Raw genomic sequence first — 15,212 nt, forward strand, 5'->3', positions numbered from 1 at the left:
TCCTATTAACCTCTAGGGGGCAGAGTTGATTGACACTACTTTCTACAAATGGGCAAGCCAGTGAGTTAACCACTGAGGAGGGGCCCATGTGCCTCAAAATCAAAGGACCAAATAATTCAAACTGAAATTTTACTAAAGCATTTTTAGTGGCTTTTCATTCCTATGAATGAGGAACCACTATGAAAATGACGTGCCCATTTCTTTTCTTGCAACGGCCCATTGTCTTCCTTTCATAAATGAGGTCTTAAGAGAAGACAGTGGAAGGAACAGTAAGAAACTGGAAAATAAATGGCTACTCCAGGAAGACAATTTACGTACACACAAAACTGAAACTCACATTAAAACCTAAAAAGAAAAAAAAAAAAAGTGTGCAGAAAATTAGTGAAAACTAGTTCTGTTTTACACACAAACTCTTCATGTGGAAATATTTCAAAGGGAACTCCAAGTTTATAACAAGGAAAGATTTGTTTAAAGCTTGTATTTAGTTGTTAATTTGATCTGGTTAAATTAATTCAGCAAAACATCTCCATGTTCATCCTCCCTGTGGCCCACTGGTTCCACCAGTAGGGACCCTTTTCTGGTAGCCTGGTAAACATGCTGGCAAAAGACAAAGGGATTAGATGCCCCGTATACCACTAGATCCATTTTCCTAGGAGGGGAAAATAACCCCACCACGAGACCATGTCCACCCACCAATGGGTTTCATAAAATAAACAACATTGTAAACCACCCTGCGGGTGTTCTGTGGCAGTAATGTTCCCAGCTTTAGGGCCTTTCATTTCATGTCATTGTCATGCAGTAGAAAAAACAAAAGTCAGACCAGTACCCTTTCACCAGTCATGGCAAATGGAGCATTGAACCATTGTTCAAATGTGCTGCAGCTCTTAAAAATTGTGGGGAGGAGGAAGTTGAGGAGGGCCCAGAGTTCAGGGAGCTTATTCTGCAGCGGGGTCCCAGTCAAGAGGATCCTTCTGGGAGCCACATAGTGAGTGTTCAAGACCTGAGTCAGCTTGCAGTGGTGATTCTTCATTCGGTGGCCTTCATCCACTATCATGTATTTCCACCGAATCTATAACATAAGAGGAAGGATGGACATGTAGTAAGCAAGGGAAAATACAACTATTTCCAACAAGCAAGTAGTGGTGCGGGAAACCAAAGAACCCATCCTTGGTATATGATATGCCGTGATTACCTTTGAGACAAGAGAATCTCAACAATGTCTCATGCCTGATAGGCCACATAAGACATCCTGTAATAATAGAATGTTAAAGCAACAATGTTCCTTACAGACCTCGTAATTCCAAATCAACTTTTTACAAAGAAAGAAAGTTAGGTCCAGAATGACATGGTTGTTCCTACATGTGGATCCTGTATCTCCCCATCCAGTGCCCCTTCTAGTAATACTGTATCATGACAGCTATCCCAGATTTCATTGTCATGCTATTTCGGCTCATGACAGGTGCAGAATATAGGTACCCACCTGAAGCAGAGGTTAATGACTGATTTTTCCAAGATGGCCCTAGCAGGTTCTACAGCTGAGATATTCCTGGCTCCATACCTTCTTTTCTATTAGCCTGGCTGGTTACTACCTTTAGGGCTTGGCTGGGAAGTGTGTTTTGTTTTGTTTGGACTGGTTGCTAACATTTAAAAGTTGGACCATTTCACATTAAATTTGTACATACAGCTCTTCAAAAATTAGGTCTGACAACCAAGCTCCCTCAATACACGCACATTCCTTACCTGCCAGATCTAGGACCCCTGTTTTATCTAAAATAAAAGTATATACTCACTGGCAGAAAGGGCAGTGCAAAAATATCATTCCTCTATTTATGCCAAAACTGCAGAATTAAATACAGCATAATTCCCCAACATGACTATTGCGTAAAACGTCCAGAATGCTTAAATGGCCCAGTCCTCTATCCTGTCTACACAGTCCCTTTCCTCTCTCATGCCTTGCCCTTCGGTCCTCTTAAGAGCACTGTTCAGTTTCTTAAAGTGAGAACAATGAGGAATGTTCCACTAAGCCTATCCATTCTCTACAAAACAGTGGCTATGGCCAAGAAAAACATCTGGTGCTCAGATGTCCCCAGATCCTGCTGCAAAGCTCCTAGAGACAGAAGGGAGATGAGGGAAGTATTCTATACAGTCCTTGCCTTCCTCATTAGAAGCATCAGACATGCCGGGAGAAAAGGAATAAAATTATCAGTCAGGCTGGGATGTATAGGTAAACAAACAAACAAACAAAAAACCTACCTCAATTTTTCTTCCTTCCTCCACCACCTCTAAGGAAAGTGCTTAAAGGATAATTAAAACTGTACAATCAACTGCCTCAAACTTACCAATAGCATGAAAAGAGGTAAGCAGACAAAAATATATTTAAATAAATATCCTAAATCTACTTTCTTGCCTAATTTAGCTTATGAAGTAATAAAGAATCAGAGGCCTTTGATTTTGCTATTGGGTCTACTACTAATTAGGTCTTCCACTTGGACAAAATTACTACCCCTTTCTATAGCTCCATTTCTCCAGTAACAAATAAAAGCAATGCATCTCATTACCAGGCATCTCCAATGAATCTTGAAATACATATGCAGATGACACAATATGAATTTTTTTAAAAGGATCTCAAATGTACAAATACATTCCCATAGTAATATTGAAAACACATCATTTTTGACACTGCCAAATTCATCTCTGAGTGTGAGGAGGTGGAACACAACATTGTTGCCAGTGCCATCTCAATTATTAAACCTCCCCTGGGAACACATTTCCTTTTTGTTATTTCCTATGATGCCATGAAGGGAACTCTCAGTTCCCAGAGCAAGAGTTTAATGCAGAGATAGAATAGACCCCAGAAATAGAGGTTCTATTCAATTTTGGACATAACTTAGTTTCAGATTATAGTGCTTTCAAAACATCATGGGGTAAAAAAAAAATTACTAAAGAGAAAAAAAAATGAGTTTTCATTATTTGTTCCATGAGAGAGAGTACTTCCATCTTTCTACATGAATGTACTAGAAGACAAGATGATAAAAATGGGGGTAAAAACTTCTACTTTGTGGCTGAGGAACAACTTAGGACACACAAATTAGGAGACACGTAAGTCACAGAAACACCTCTTTCTCAGTTTCAAATAAATAGTCACAGAAACAGCCTTGAGTAATCCAACAATGATAGTCTATTATTTCACCAGGAAAAACCTGAAACAAGACTACCACAAAAGCCAATGCTTGGATAAATGTTCATATGGCGGAGACCATATGCAGAGGTGTCTGGCTCATCTTTGGAGAAACAAAGGCACAAGAGGAATGAAGTTACACTGACAATATCTCAGGGCAACAAAAACAATTATTTCTCTCCCGAGAATGTTCAAAGCTGTTGGAGAGAAAAGAGTTGCAGAAGCAACCAGGTGAATTTTTCTAAGAGATGTAAACTCATCAACTCTGAGAGGACAGTCAAGAGCCATTCCAGGATCAACCATACACACACACACACACACACACACACACACACACACACACAAATAGCATGCATGAAATCAAATCCATGACCTAAATACATCAAACTCTGACAAAATTTTTAAAAAATAAAGAAAGGGACAAGCCATCTAAGGATCTAATTATACTATTGATTTGGGCAATACTTCACGTTCCAGTGCGATGGTCCATAATTAGAGAGAAAATAATTTTTTAGAAACATACCTTTGCAAGAATGTGCTTGTCTTTTATAATATACTCATAAGTAGTCAAGAGGACATTGAATTTGCCACTCCGTAGCTGGGGGACAAGGGAGCGACGCATGGCAGGAGTACCCTGAATGGAAAGAAAACAGTATATGCATGATCCTATGGACATATATGTGTGTTATTTCTCACTATTCATAGCTTAATGATGCCCAGACATGTGACTGAAGAATGCACAGACACACATTCTCATAGACTGATCTATTATACACAAGGAAGTTTTGGCTAAATTACACGTCTTGACCCTTTTCAGATCTTTTTTAGAAAGGTTTTCCCACCAAAGACAGTGGGAGGGCAAAGAGAAATGACAGTGACTTTGTGGTAGTAGAGAACCCACTGCTCTGCTGAAAGGCTCCAGTTCTTTTGAGAAAGTACAGCAGGCAGCCCGGGCACCCGGGTAACTGCCTGACTTTGCAGGAACAGTCGGCACAGTAGCAGCCCACAGTGAGCCAGTCAGCAGCATGCAGAATGTGTGATATTTGTCATTTGTATTACTCTCATCAGAAACCTTGCAATATGATAATTAACAATTTTCTTCTGGATTTCACTATCTGAAAGTAATTATGGTTTATTACAGTCATCTTCTTGGGATGATTAACTCTCACGGTTTAGTACATGATGTACATGACAAAACTTTACAACCAAATACAGTTCACAGATGTGCATATGGAATGAAGAAAATACGGTCTATTTTTTGCTCTTCCACATTTATATATAAATACAGCATTCCAAACCTTGTAAGAAATTTTCACCACAGAAGGAGCCCATTTGTCAAATTCATATGTCCAGTTAGATAGAGTCCTATGGAACAACAAAAAAAAATACACAGAAAAAAGACATTTGTATAAAAATCAATGGTTAAAAAGATGTTCTTATTCATTTTCAGGCCTCACCTTGAAAGGGGCTACAGAATATAACATATCTCAACAACATATTTTAAAGGTGTGGAAATAAGAGATAAGTTCAAAATAAACTGTCACAAAACATGACAAGTTTGTGGTTCATAAAAAAAATCTTGTAAGAAAAAAACCAGAGAATATATAGAGAGCAAAAAACTAAACTGTAATATGATATTTAAAAAGAGCAATTGCCAGAATAATTTTAGGAGTCTTCATAAACAGTCATATAAGTTCAGAAAAAAGTTGAGTCAGGAAAAAGAAATTACAAAACCACATGAAAACATAAAATAAATCTGTCAAGAGGGAACGGGGAAGAAATATTGAATGACTTTTTTTTTAAAGTCCTGAAAGTGTCACTGTATATATGATTCAGAACGTGCAAAATATAGATTAAATGCAAAAGATGCCTAAATATTATAGATACAGATAATTCATACAAAAAGGACTGCAAATAGTCTTCATTAGAAAAAATTCAAAGAAAACACAATAATATTAATAGAATCCTTCTTCTTACTGAAGGTCCAAGTTCCTATCAGCATTGAGATCTATAACAAGAGCTCGGTGAATAAAGCTGCAACCTAACACCCACAGGCAGACACACTGAACTCCCAGGGAGGGTGCGTGTGAATCATTATGCCCTCACTCAGTAGTGTCCACTTAGGACCTTCTAAGAAATACCCAGTGGGTGAGGCACTGGGAACATAATGGTGAACAGCAAAGGCCTGTCCTTACTAAGCAGCAAACTCATTGAAACATAACCTCAGTGCACATACTAAGGTTATTTTAATGCAAAATTCATAGTTGTGCTTTTGATTTATATTCCGCTTTAAAAGGAAGATTTAAGAATATATAATCTTTTGGAAATGGAATAAGGAAAAAATCAAAGAAACCTCACACACACCCCCCCCCACACACACACAAACTTTCCCCTTTGTGAGCCACTTAAGGAATAATGATGAGCAAGACTCCCTATGCAGTGTTCAGGCTGTATAGACCTGTAATGCTAATGGCTGATAAAATCACTTGGTCCCCTGCTTAAAAGGCCAATCAAACAGGCTAGGATGGGGAGGGGTGGGAAACTAAAACCTAAATCCAGATTACATGCTCTTGGTAATCTGGATTTAGGTGACTACATGCTACAATTCTGTCTTAAGTAAAAGACAAGGATAAGCTACTAATCAACATACAGAACGATGACTGTGGAATAAATGACTTTACTTACGAAAGGGGAACAATGATGAGATAGGGGCCATTGAGTCTTTTGTGCTCCATCAGATAAGTGATGAGTGCAATGGTCTGTATGGTCTTTCCTAGCCCCATTTCATCAGCTAAGATTCCGTTCAAATTGTTATTATACAGGGAAACCATCCATTCCAGGCCCTGGAGCTGAAATGAAGAGTAATTGCTTCAATTATCCAAGATCTGCACAGGTAATTAATACTAATACAACTCAAGCGAGGCTGTGACTTCTTAACTCCTCAGTGCTATATGTTGGGTCTCCCACAGTAGGAAAATGGGGGAAGCACCAATGCAAAAAGAATGTAAAATATGAGCCTGTAATCATTCCCGCTGCTTGGCAGGTGCTGAGTGTTAATCAGATTTAGAAATGATGGGCTGTAGCATACTGGTGAGTTTTAAAGCAGCTTTGCCGCTCATCCATACTTAGTATTTCACAGTATATGACATTCTAGAATTACTATAAATGAAAAAAGCCCAAACCAAAATCTAATCCAACCAGTCCAAGAATAAAAAGCCAATGTGAAGGTAGATTTGGCACACAGATCAGAGATTATTAGAAACAGCCTTTTTGGTAATAAAAAGGCTACCCCCAGGGTGAGGTCCCCTCAGTGAGAAGGCGGAGTGACCAGGAAGCCAGGAACACTCTGCTGGGACCACAGGAGGACATTTCTCTTCCTGGCAGGGAGAAAGCTCCCAGGCAGCACATGCAAACTTTGCAATGTGAGTACTCCCCAAAGGCTGCACATGAAGCTGGTGACTGGAAACACGCTCGACGTATTTCTGAAGTAAAAAAACACTGCACCAGAGATTCCCCACGTTAAGTACACAAGTAAGGTTGGGTGAAAATAAAAAGTTGTTAAACCTCCATCCCCCAATCAACAATTCCCTTCCACCATCATACCACAGATGCTGGATTTAAATGATAGGATCAATTATATATATATTTGCTAAAGTCAATTCAGCTTGCTAATGATGTTATGCTTAGGGAAATGTTAATTTTTTATGTAAGAACAAAGCAAGTAATTAGTTTATTTAAAATATTTATTAAACGACTATTCTGTGCAAGGGGCCATGCAAGGAGCTGTAGCAGATAGATACGAAGGTCTGTAAGATGCACGCCTCCCTTCGGAAGCTCAAATCAAAGAGAAAACAATGAATGAGGCACATATACACATATACCAAAAAGTGGTTGACAGTGCCAATGTATATGTATACATACAAAACTGTATTGACAAGAATTTTTCTTAGGGAGACACTACATTGGTTTGAAGCAATACTTCCATAAGGCACTTGAGATACTTTGTACCATGCAAGATTCCAAAGTCATCCTAAAGGTTTCTGCAGAAATACAGCAACACCAAGAGGTAAGTAGAGAAACAGGAAGAACCTCCAAGAGAATGGGCAAAAGATAGAGGGAAACAGTGGAAATTATTGTAAAACAAACAGTGGTAGATAGGAGAAGCTGTCTGCCTGCAATGTGTCCCTGAAACCACTAGACCTTTAGAAAAGTCAACTAAATACCAGAAACATTTTGGATACTCTGTAGGATGAATTTTTTTTTTTAAGTGAAAATTGATAAAGGGCTGAATTTTGCATTTGCGCTAATTCAATACAAAACAGAAGCAGAAACTAGCAACAGAGGAGACCAGAAATTCACAAAAATTGTGGGAAGTAATTTAGGTTTTCTCAGGCTGGAAACCAGCAGAATTGGCCAGGGGGAGGATCACATGTTGAACCAAGCTTATGTGGCTCTCTAGGAGTAGCAGGAAAACCTCAGCCATGTCAAGGTTAAATAAGTATTAATGACACAAAAACCTGTCAAGAAGCAAGAAGGTAGAAAGCTTACTCATGGAGACAATGATCAGGGAAGGCTTTGGGCCACAACTTGAACTGGTTTGTGAGAAATGATCAGGGAAGGCTTTGAGCCACAACTTGAACTGGTTTGTGAGATCTCATCAGGCAGATATGGCTAGTCAAGATTCCAGGAAGAAGGCACTTTATGAGGTATAAACCCAGAGAGACACTGCAAGGCATGTTCAGGGAATGTATAGCAGCTCAGCAACACAGAGGCATAAAACTCACATATGGAAGTAGAAGCTGGCTTTGAAAAGAGAGTGATGAAGAGTGCTTAGAAGGGTGTTGGATGACAGAAGAAAATCCATGTGGCATTAAAAGTTATTTACAAATAATTCAAAAGATGGATCTCCTATATACAGATACACAAAAGTTTTATTAGAGCATGCTGTGAGTTAACATCTGTGTCAGGTAGGCCAAATAAGATGAAACCTGCTTTGGATCGCATGACTATGACATGGTCTTTGGAGAACACATGACCTTACTACGGCCAGAGCAGTGGTCCTCAGAATGTGCTCCAGGGATTCTCAGGGGGCACCCAAGACCTTGGCAGGAGATCTACAAGGTCAAAATGATTTGCATGACAATACTAAGGCATCACTTGTCATTTTTACTGTGTTGACATCTGCACTGATGATGTAAAAGCAATGGTAGGTAAAAACTGCTAGTGCTTTAGCACAAATCAAGGCAGTACTGTACTCGCAGTCATTGTATTCTGCACTCCTATGCAAGGGCAGCGGACACAGTGCCAAGTGTTAAGAGTGGAGAGGACCTGACGCCAACAAGTACACTTCCTAAAGTATATTCTAGAAGATGCTAGTCTTACAGGATGTTAATTGCTGATATAAAAATAGGGCTTGGTAGTCAAAGAAGTTTGGGAAATACAAAGTTAAACAATGTTAAATAAGTGATTTTACTGCAGGATGCTGATGTGCATCATGGTTACATGTTGATTTCCACAGAGTCCTAAGTGTGCTGATGGGCACGTGAATTAACAGGAGGTGTCACTGCCAGAGTGACCATATCTGGTTGTTGTCAAGGGACAGTCCAGGGTTATGCCTATTATCAATAATGTGACTATCGACTCATTCACAAGTATTCAATTTAGAAATAGTAATTTATATGTTAATCTTAGTTACAATATTTGGCCACAAACTTCTTTTTTTATTTTTTTTATTTTTTTTTTTTTTGAGACAGAGTCTCACTGTCACCCAGGCTGGAGTGCAGTGGTGCTATCTTGGCTCACTGCAAGCTGCGCTCCCAGGCTCATGCCATTCTCCTGCCTCAGCTTCCTGAGGCTGAGGCTGAGTAGCTGGGACTACAGGCGCCCACCACCACGCCCGGCTAATTTTTTTTTGTTTTTAGGAGAGACGGGGTTTCACCGTGTTAGCCAGGGTGGTCTCCATCTCCTGACCTCATACTCCGCCTGCTTCAGCCTCCCAAAGTGCTGGGATTACAGATGTGAGCTACCACACCTGGTATCTTTTTTTTAATTTTTAAGGAGCAATTCATAGAACAAATGTCTCATGGAATACACTTTGAGAAACATCACAAAGTGGTAGAAGGTAGAACACAGGAATTAGCCTCAATTACAGGTCAAATAAAACATTGGCCTAATTTTTAACCAAAGCACAGATGCTCACAATTTTATTGCATCTTTTTTTTTTTTTTTTCTTTTTTTAGATGAGTTTCACTTTGTCACCGAGGCTGGAGTGCGGTGGCATGATCTTGGCTCACTGCAACCTCCGCCTCCCAGGCTCAAGCGATTCTCCTGCCTCAGCCTCCGGAGTAGCCGGGATTACAGACGTGTGCCATCACACCCGGCTAATTTTTGTATTTTTAGTAGAGACAGGGTTTCACCATGTTGGCCAGGCTAGTCTCGAACTCCTGACCTCAAGTGATCCACCCACCTCAGCCTCCCAAGGTGATGGGGATTACAGGAGTGAGCCACTTCGCCTGGCCTATTGTGTCTTAAGAAAAAGCATAAATGTAGTAGACAGCTACTCCTAGGCGGGTTGAATCCATGGCATAAAACCACAGCCACACCTACAGATTTTAAAGAAATACTTCATCTGCTTCAAGATGAGGCGTGGATGTTCTCCAGTTTAATACAATGTGGCTGGGTTTCCCATTTTGCAGAGATCACTTAAAATACATCCCAAAAGCATAAAAGAGAAAATGGGTATGGCATGCCCTAGTAAAGATAGTAACATGGAGTACTCTAAAAGAAGAATTATAGACACCATGAAAGGAATCTCAGTATTATAAGTGATGTGGCCTAAAATGTCTCGTCATCAAAAGCCCTTAGTTAACATGTGCATGACATACTTCAATCAAAATTAGGCAAATGATTATGACTTGCCAAGGAAACACAAACCACGCCAATTACCTGGTAATGCTTTAGGGTTCCGTTAATGAGGAGGGCGGACTGTTTCTCCACCCTCTCCGAGATGGCATGAGCCACGGTGTAGTAGGACTGGGAGCCCCTGGCACTGTACTGCATGCTGTATTCATCATCCACGTCTTGCTTAGCTGTCCTGGGAAAGGAAAAAGTGGAGAATCACACACAGACATGTGTGTGCATGTGTTGTTTTACTTCACTCAAAAAATGGTTTGAGAACCTAAAATAGCTGCAATAAGTGTGTTTTATTTATCAACCACTACTTGCCATGCAGTTAATATACACTATCTGTAATCCTCACAAAAAGCAAGCATAAAAGGCATGATGATCATCCCCATTTTATGCAGGTGGAGAACCTGAGGCTTACAGGGGTTACTTCATTTGTTTGAATCCCATAAAAGGTAGTGAAACCAGGATTCAAATGCAGGTCCCCTTGACCCAAAAGACAGATAGGAGCCAGAAACCTACACCTGCAGTTGAACATTTTGCTGATGAAGCCGTCCTAGACTGTTAAATACAAAGATAAATCCTGTTCACAGAACACTGGCTAAAGCTGGGAGGGCAGGGGGAGAGGGCAACCCAACATTAAAGGGGTAGGAAGGAGGAAAGGCAGGCTTCTATCTTCTGTGCCTTGTTCATGAGCTAGTCTGTTATTCGATAGGCAATGAGGAATCACTGAGGGGGATTCTTAATGCCTTCAGTGAAGGATCAGGGCAGACTGGTAAGAGGAAGGGTCCCTGAAGTGGGGCACACAGCCAGCAAATAAAAGGGAGGAGTATGAGGATGTCTATTTCTGGTACTTAAAATACCTCATCTTTTAAAATTTTCTCTTTTGTATATTGTTTCACAACAGTTTTCTTTTAATAGTCGAGCTATACAAGCAAAGAAATGTGCAAACCCTTGATGTAGAGGGCCCACAGGAATGGATGAGACACAGAGCCAGGACACTCGGAAGGTTGGAGAGGGTTCAGGGACTGGGCGGGAGTGGGTGGTCAACTTGGCAATGGCAGCAGGAGGAAGACAGGAATGGTGTCTCTCACTTGGGTTTCAGGGAGAGTGCCGATGTCATTAAGGGAGGCAGGAAAGGGAGTGAAGCAGCCAGTTAGGGAGGTAAGTCTCATTAGTTCAGTCTCGGATTGAAGTGCAGACGACAGGTGTGACGCTCAGGAGTGAGCCTGAGCTGGAGGAGGGGATTAAGGAGAGAGAAGAGGAAGGAAATGAGGAAGAAAGGGAAGGAAGGAAGGGAGGAAGGGAGGGAAGGAGGGAGAATCAACATGAAACCCCGAGACCTGGGAACCCAGAACTCAGTGGTGACCTCTAAGAGCAGTTTCAAGCAGAGTGTAGGCGTGAAGTTAGTTGCCTCCCTTAAACAAAATTTCCTAAAAGAAAATTCATGAAGCATCATCCTCAGGCAATGCATTTCCAAGGGAAAAACTCAATACACACTCAATGATCTGCTTAGCATCCTTCTCAGAAACTTCTTCGCTATTTGGATCCAGGAGTATTTTCTCTTCGGTTTCCTGCCTACTGGACTCTTCTTCCTCATCCTGGAGAAGGAACAAAGATTGGGAGGAAATTACATTTTAACAAGGAAATCTCTATGATTGACATTTTCTGAAAAGACATGAACTAGTATTCAACTTCACAAATGAAGTAAGATCATAAAATTCAGGGAGGAAGTAAATTTAACATCTACTTAAGTAGTGAGGCAATACCCCCATTCCATTGCTGTTGAAATCATGAATGAGAGAATGAAGGAAACTCTCTGAGAATCCCCTAGAACCCTTGCCCCCAAGAATGAGTATGTAAACATCATGCCAGAAACATAAATATTTATCATTATTTGGTTATCAGAGTCCTGTAGAGCATGTCTGCTCTCACTCAGTAGCATTCTCTCTAAAGCCATATTGTAGAGATATTAGGATCGTCCTTCTCATACAAACACTCTCACTGATGGCTGGGCGCAGCGGCTCATGCCTGAAATCCCAGCTACTCGGGAGGCTGAGGCAGGAGAATCGCTTGAACCCAGGAGGCAGAGGTTGCAGTGAGCCAAGATCACGCCACTGCACTCCAGCCTGGGCAACAAGAGTGAAACTCTGTCTCCAAACAAAACAAAACATAAAACAAAACAAAAAAATCCACTCTCTCTGATAACGCCCATGGGACTTGGATGGCCCCATACACATCCACTGTAGAGGACCTGGATCTTGCAAGCACACCGCTTTCTGTGGCTGATTCACATCACACATCACAGAGTACTGAGATTAAAAACTCTCAATAACTTGGCAAAGGATTCAATACCTCTCCCTTCTCAACTGAGTACTACATCCAGCTGACCCATTTGAAAACATCGCTAAATAAATGTCCTTTCTGTCTACTACTAACCTGGTGTAGAAGGCTAAATCTTTCCAGACAATCCAGTAGAATTTCCTTGAAAAGCGGGTTTAAAGAGAACCATGCTTTTCCATAAATCTTAAATGACAAAGTATGAACTGACATACTATCAAGGAGAAAAATCAAACCTTACGATAGCAGTTTAGAAGCAGGGAGTAAGCTAACGCATTGGCACAACTCCTTCATCTTCCAGGCCAGGAAATAAAATGCTGAGAGGGGACATGACTCTCCACATGTCACTCAGGCTCACCTGCAGCAGACCCATGCGATGGGCCCAGGGACAAGGGCTGTCTGTGCCCGTCATTCTCAGGTTGGCACCTGCTGGCTAGGCGGCCTACTTTATCTTATCTCTGCCCTCTCTGGCTCTCTTAACTCGAAGAGAAGTTTCTTTCAGTAGGTCATTTATAAGCCCATTCATCCAAGTAAACAAACCACCTTTAAATATCTTAGAGATAGAGTAGCTGGGGGAAAAAATAGCATCCCCCAAAAAGTATTTGCTTTTTTAAAAAAAAAAAAAAAACAGGATCTTGCTCTGTCACCCAGGCTGGAGTGCAGTTGCGGGACCTCAGCTCACTGCAGCCTCTGCCCAGGGCTCAAGCCATCCTCCTACCTCAGCCTCCTGAGTAGCTGGAACTGCAGGCATGCATCACCACACCCTGCTGATTTTTGTTTTTTTTGTAGAAACAGGGTTTCACCATGTTGCCCCAGCTGGTCTCGAACTCCCAGACTCAAGCAATTCTCCCACCTCAGCTTCCCAAAATGCTGGGATTACAGGCATGAGTCACCATGCCCAATCGTGTTTGCTTTTTAATGATCATACATTATATATGAATAATATATATATGAATATATATGCATCGTATATATTATATATGAATATAATGTAACTTTTATTATTCTTCCTTTTTACAAAAGCATTAAGTGCTCATGGAAGACTAATTTGGAAAACACAAGTCTACAAATAGAAGGAAAACAGCCATAGTCTTGAGATCCTGGTCAGCTATTACAGGTAAGGATGCTTTACCTGGTCCTTGGCACCTATACTACGGCACTCTCAAAAATATCGGATCTAATGACTTATTATATATTAACTAATATATATTAACAATGCCCTAATAAAGGAGATCAAAACTTCTTTTAATACTTCTATTTTTAATTATTACATTAAACATTTTGTAGCTGACTTAACGAATATTTTATTATTTCTCAATTTCTATTAGAAGTATCCAAGATTCCCATTTTAGGTCCTAGTTATACTAAGTATTCCTTCCAGGAGAACTGAGCGCTTCTCTTTGGGTAACAAGCATATTTAAGGAATTCAAACAAGAATCACATTTGGAGAGAAATCAAGAGGATCAATAAACTCATTAAACCAAGCCCATGTTGCCCTTTTTTGTCCAAGTTTCCAGACTCAGAATTGCAAATAGACTCTAAGGTCTGAAGGACTTCAGAACTTTTTGGCAGCTAATTCTCAGTGTGAACCACTTAGAGATATGGCATGGCCTTTCCCAAAGTAATCCATCTCCAATTCTCCCCCAAAAGACCACTTCACCATCTCCAAGTTAATGCCAGCTTCTCTTTCCTTGGTTACAAGTGAATTTAGAACGTGCCAAGTTTCCCCATTAGCCGGGGCCTCCCAAGAGATCACTGTACCTCTAGGCATACACCATCAAAGCATTTGTAAATCCTTAGCCCCAGCTGTCACCCAAAGGCCAATCCAGGAGGAAGAATTGATAGGAGGACACAAGGCCCGGGCTTACATGCAGGAAGAAGTTTCTTCCTCCGACAACTTTCAAACCAATAAACCCCAAACAGAGATACATACATACCTCCTCCTCGTAATCAGAATCACTCTCTTCACTGTCGGATCTAGGGGCAACTTCATAACTAAGGAAAAAGAGTGAGGAAGAGGAGGGGGCTTAGTTTTTTAAATTCTCAAACAATAAAGACACACATGACTTAATAGCACATTCTATGTGTAAAAGACAAATCCAAATAACAACTTCAACCATCTCAGCAAAGGCTGTGTAGTTTTAGTTTCGAGACTGTACAAGATTACCAAAATCTAAAAAGCTAAAAGAACACCGTGAATGCTGCTTTCATGCCTTACCCAGGATTCATTTCCAGCCAGGCGTCCAGCTGACTTGCTTTGGGTGCTTCTGGTCCAAACAGAACCTTGCCGGTTTCTGTGTGAGTCACTTTGACAGGGAGGTCACTCATCTGGCTGCTCTCATCTATGGGCTACAAAGGAGAGAAAATCATGTCATGGCTTGATGTTAAGACCTTCTCCCAGTTCTTTACTGGATGTGTCTCAGCATTTTTTGCTGCCCAGCATCTGAAACCTTATTCTGTGTTTGGAAATTTCACTACCTAATGAGTTTTGGTGGGAGGCGAGAGGCTACCTCCCACTAAAAAAACTGAAAATGCTGCCTCCCTGGCAGCTAAGATACAGGCACAAACCTCAGCTCCAGCAACCAGATACATCACCAAGGCTGTGAGTTAGGAGCTAGAAGTGCCAGGGTGTGGAAACCAACAGGTACACTGGTGCAGGGCAGACCACAGTAGCAACAATGCCAGGAAAGTGGTAATGGCTCTATCAAGCTTCTGCCCGCTCCCAACCACAGCCTGTCCTGACTGGACCAGTTGTAGAGCATAATATTGGGGATAGCCCTGAGTCAGGTTC

At 41.0% G+C, this 15,212-nt stretch overlaps 1 protein-coding gene across 28 annotated transcripts in view; it reads right to left on the reverse strand.

Annotated features, from left to right (window-relative positions):
• Positions 1-15,212, reverse strand: part of SMARCA2 (SWI/SNF related, matrix associated, actin dependent regulator of chromatin, subfamily a, member 2) — a 222,486-nt gene that overhangs the window by 107,095 nt on the left and 100,179 nt on the right. For all 28 annotated transcript variants that reach the window (XM_077966143.1, XM_077966133.1, XM_028835203.2 and 25 more), the window contains 8 exons: positions 14,640-14,770; positions 14,359-14,416; positions 11,582-11,682; positions 10,124-10,271; positions 5,864-6,027; positions 4,477-4,543; positions 3,702-3,812; positions 827-1,069 (listed from right to left, as the gene is read on the reverse strand). In XM_077966143.1, coding sequence (XP_077822269.1) covers positions 827-1,069; positions 3,702-3,812; positions 4,477-4,543; positions 5,864-6,027; positions 10,124-10,271; positions 11,582-11,682; positions 14,359-14,416; positions 14,640-14,770 — 1,023 coding nt within the window. The remainder of the gene's footprint in view (positions 1-826; positions 1,070-3,701; positions 3,813-4,476; positions 4,544-5,863; positions 6,028-10,123; positions 10,272-11,581; positions 11,683-14,358; positions 14,417-14,639; positions 14,771-15,212) is intronic.

Source organism: Macaca mulatta, chromosome 15 (assembly GCF_049350105.2).
Source record: "Macaca mulatta isolate MMU2019108-1 chromosome 15, T2T-MMU8v2.0, whole genome shotgun sequence".
Lineage (NCBI taxonomy): Eukaryota > Metazoa > Chordata > Mammalia > Primates > Cercopithecidae > Macaca > Macaca mulatta.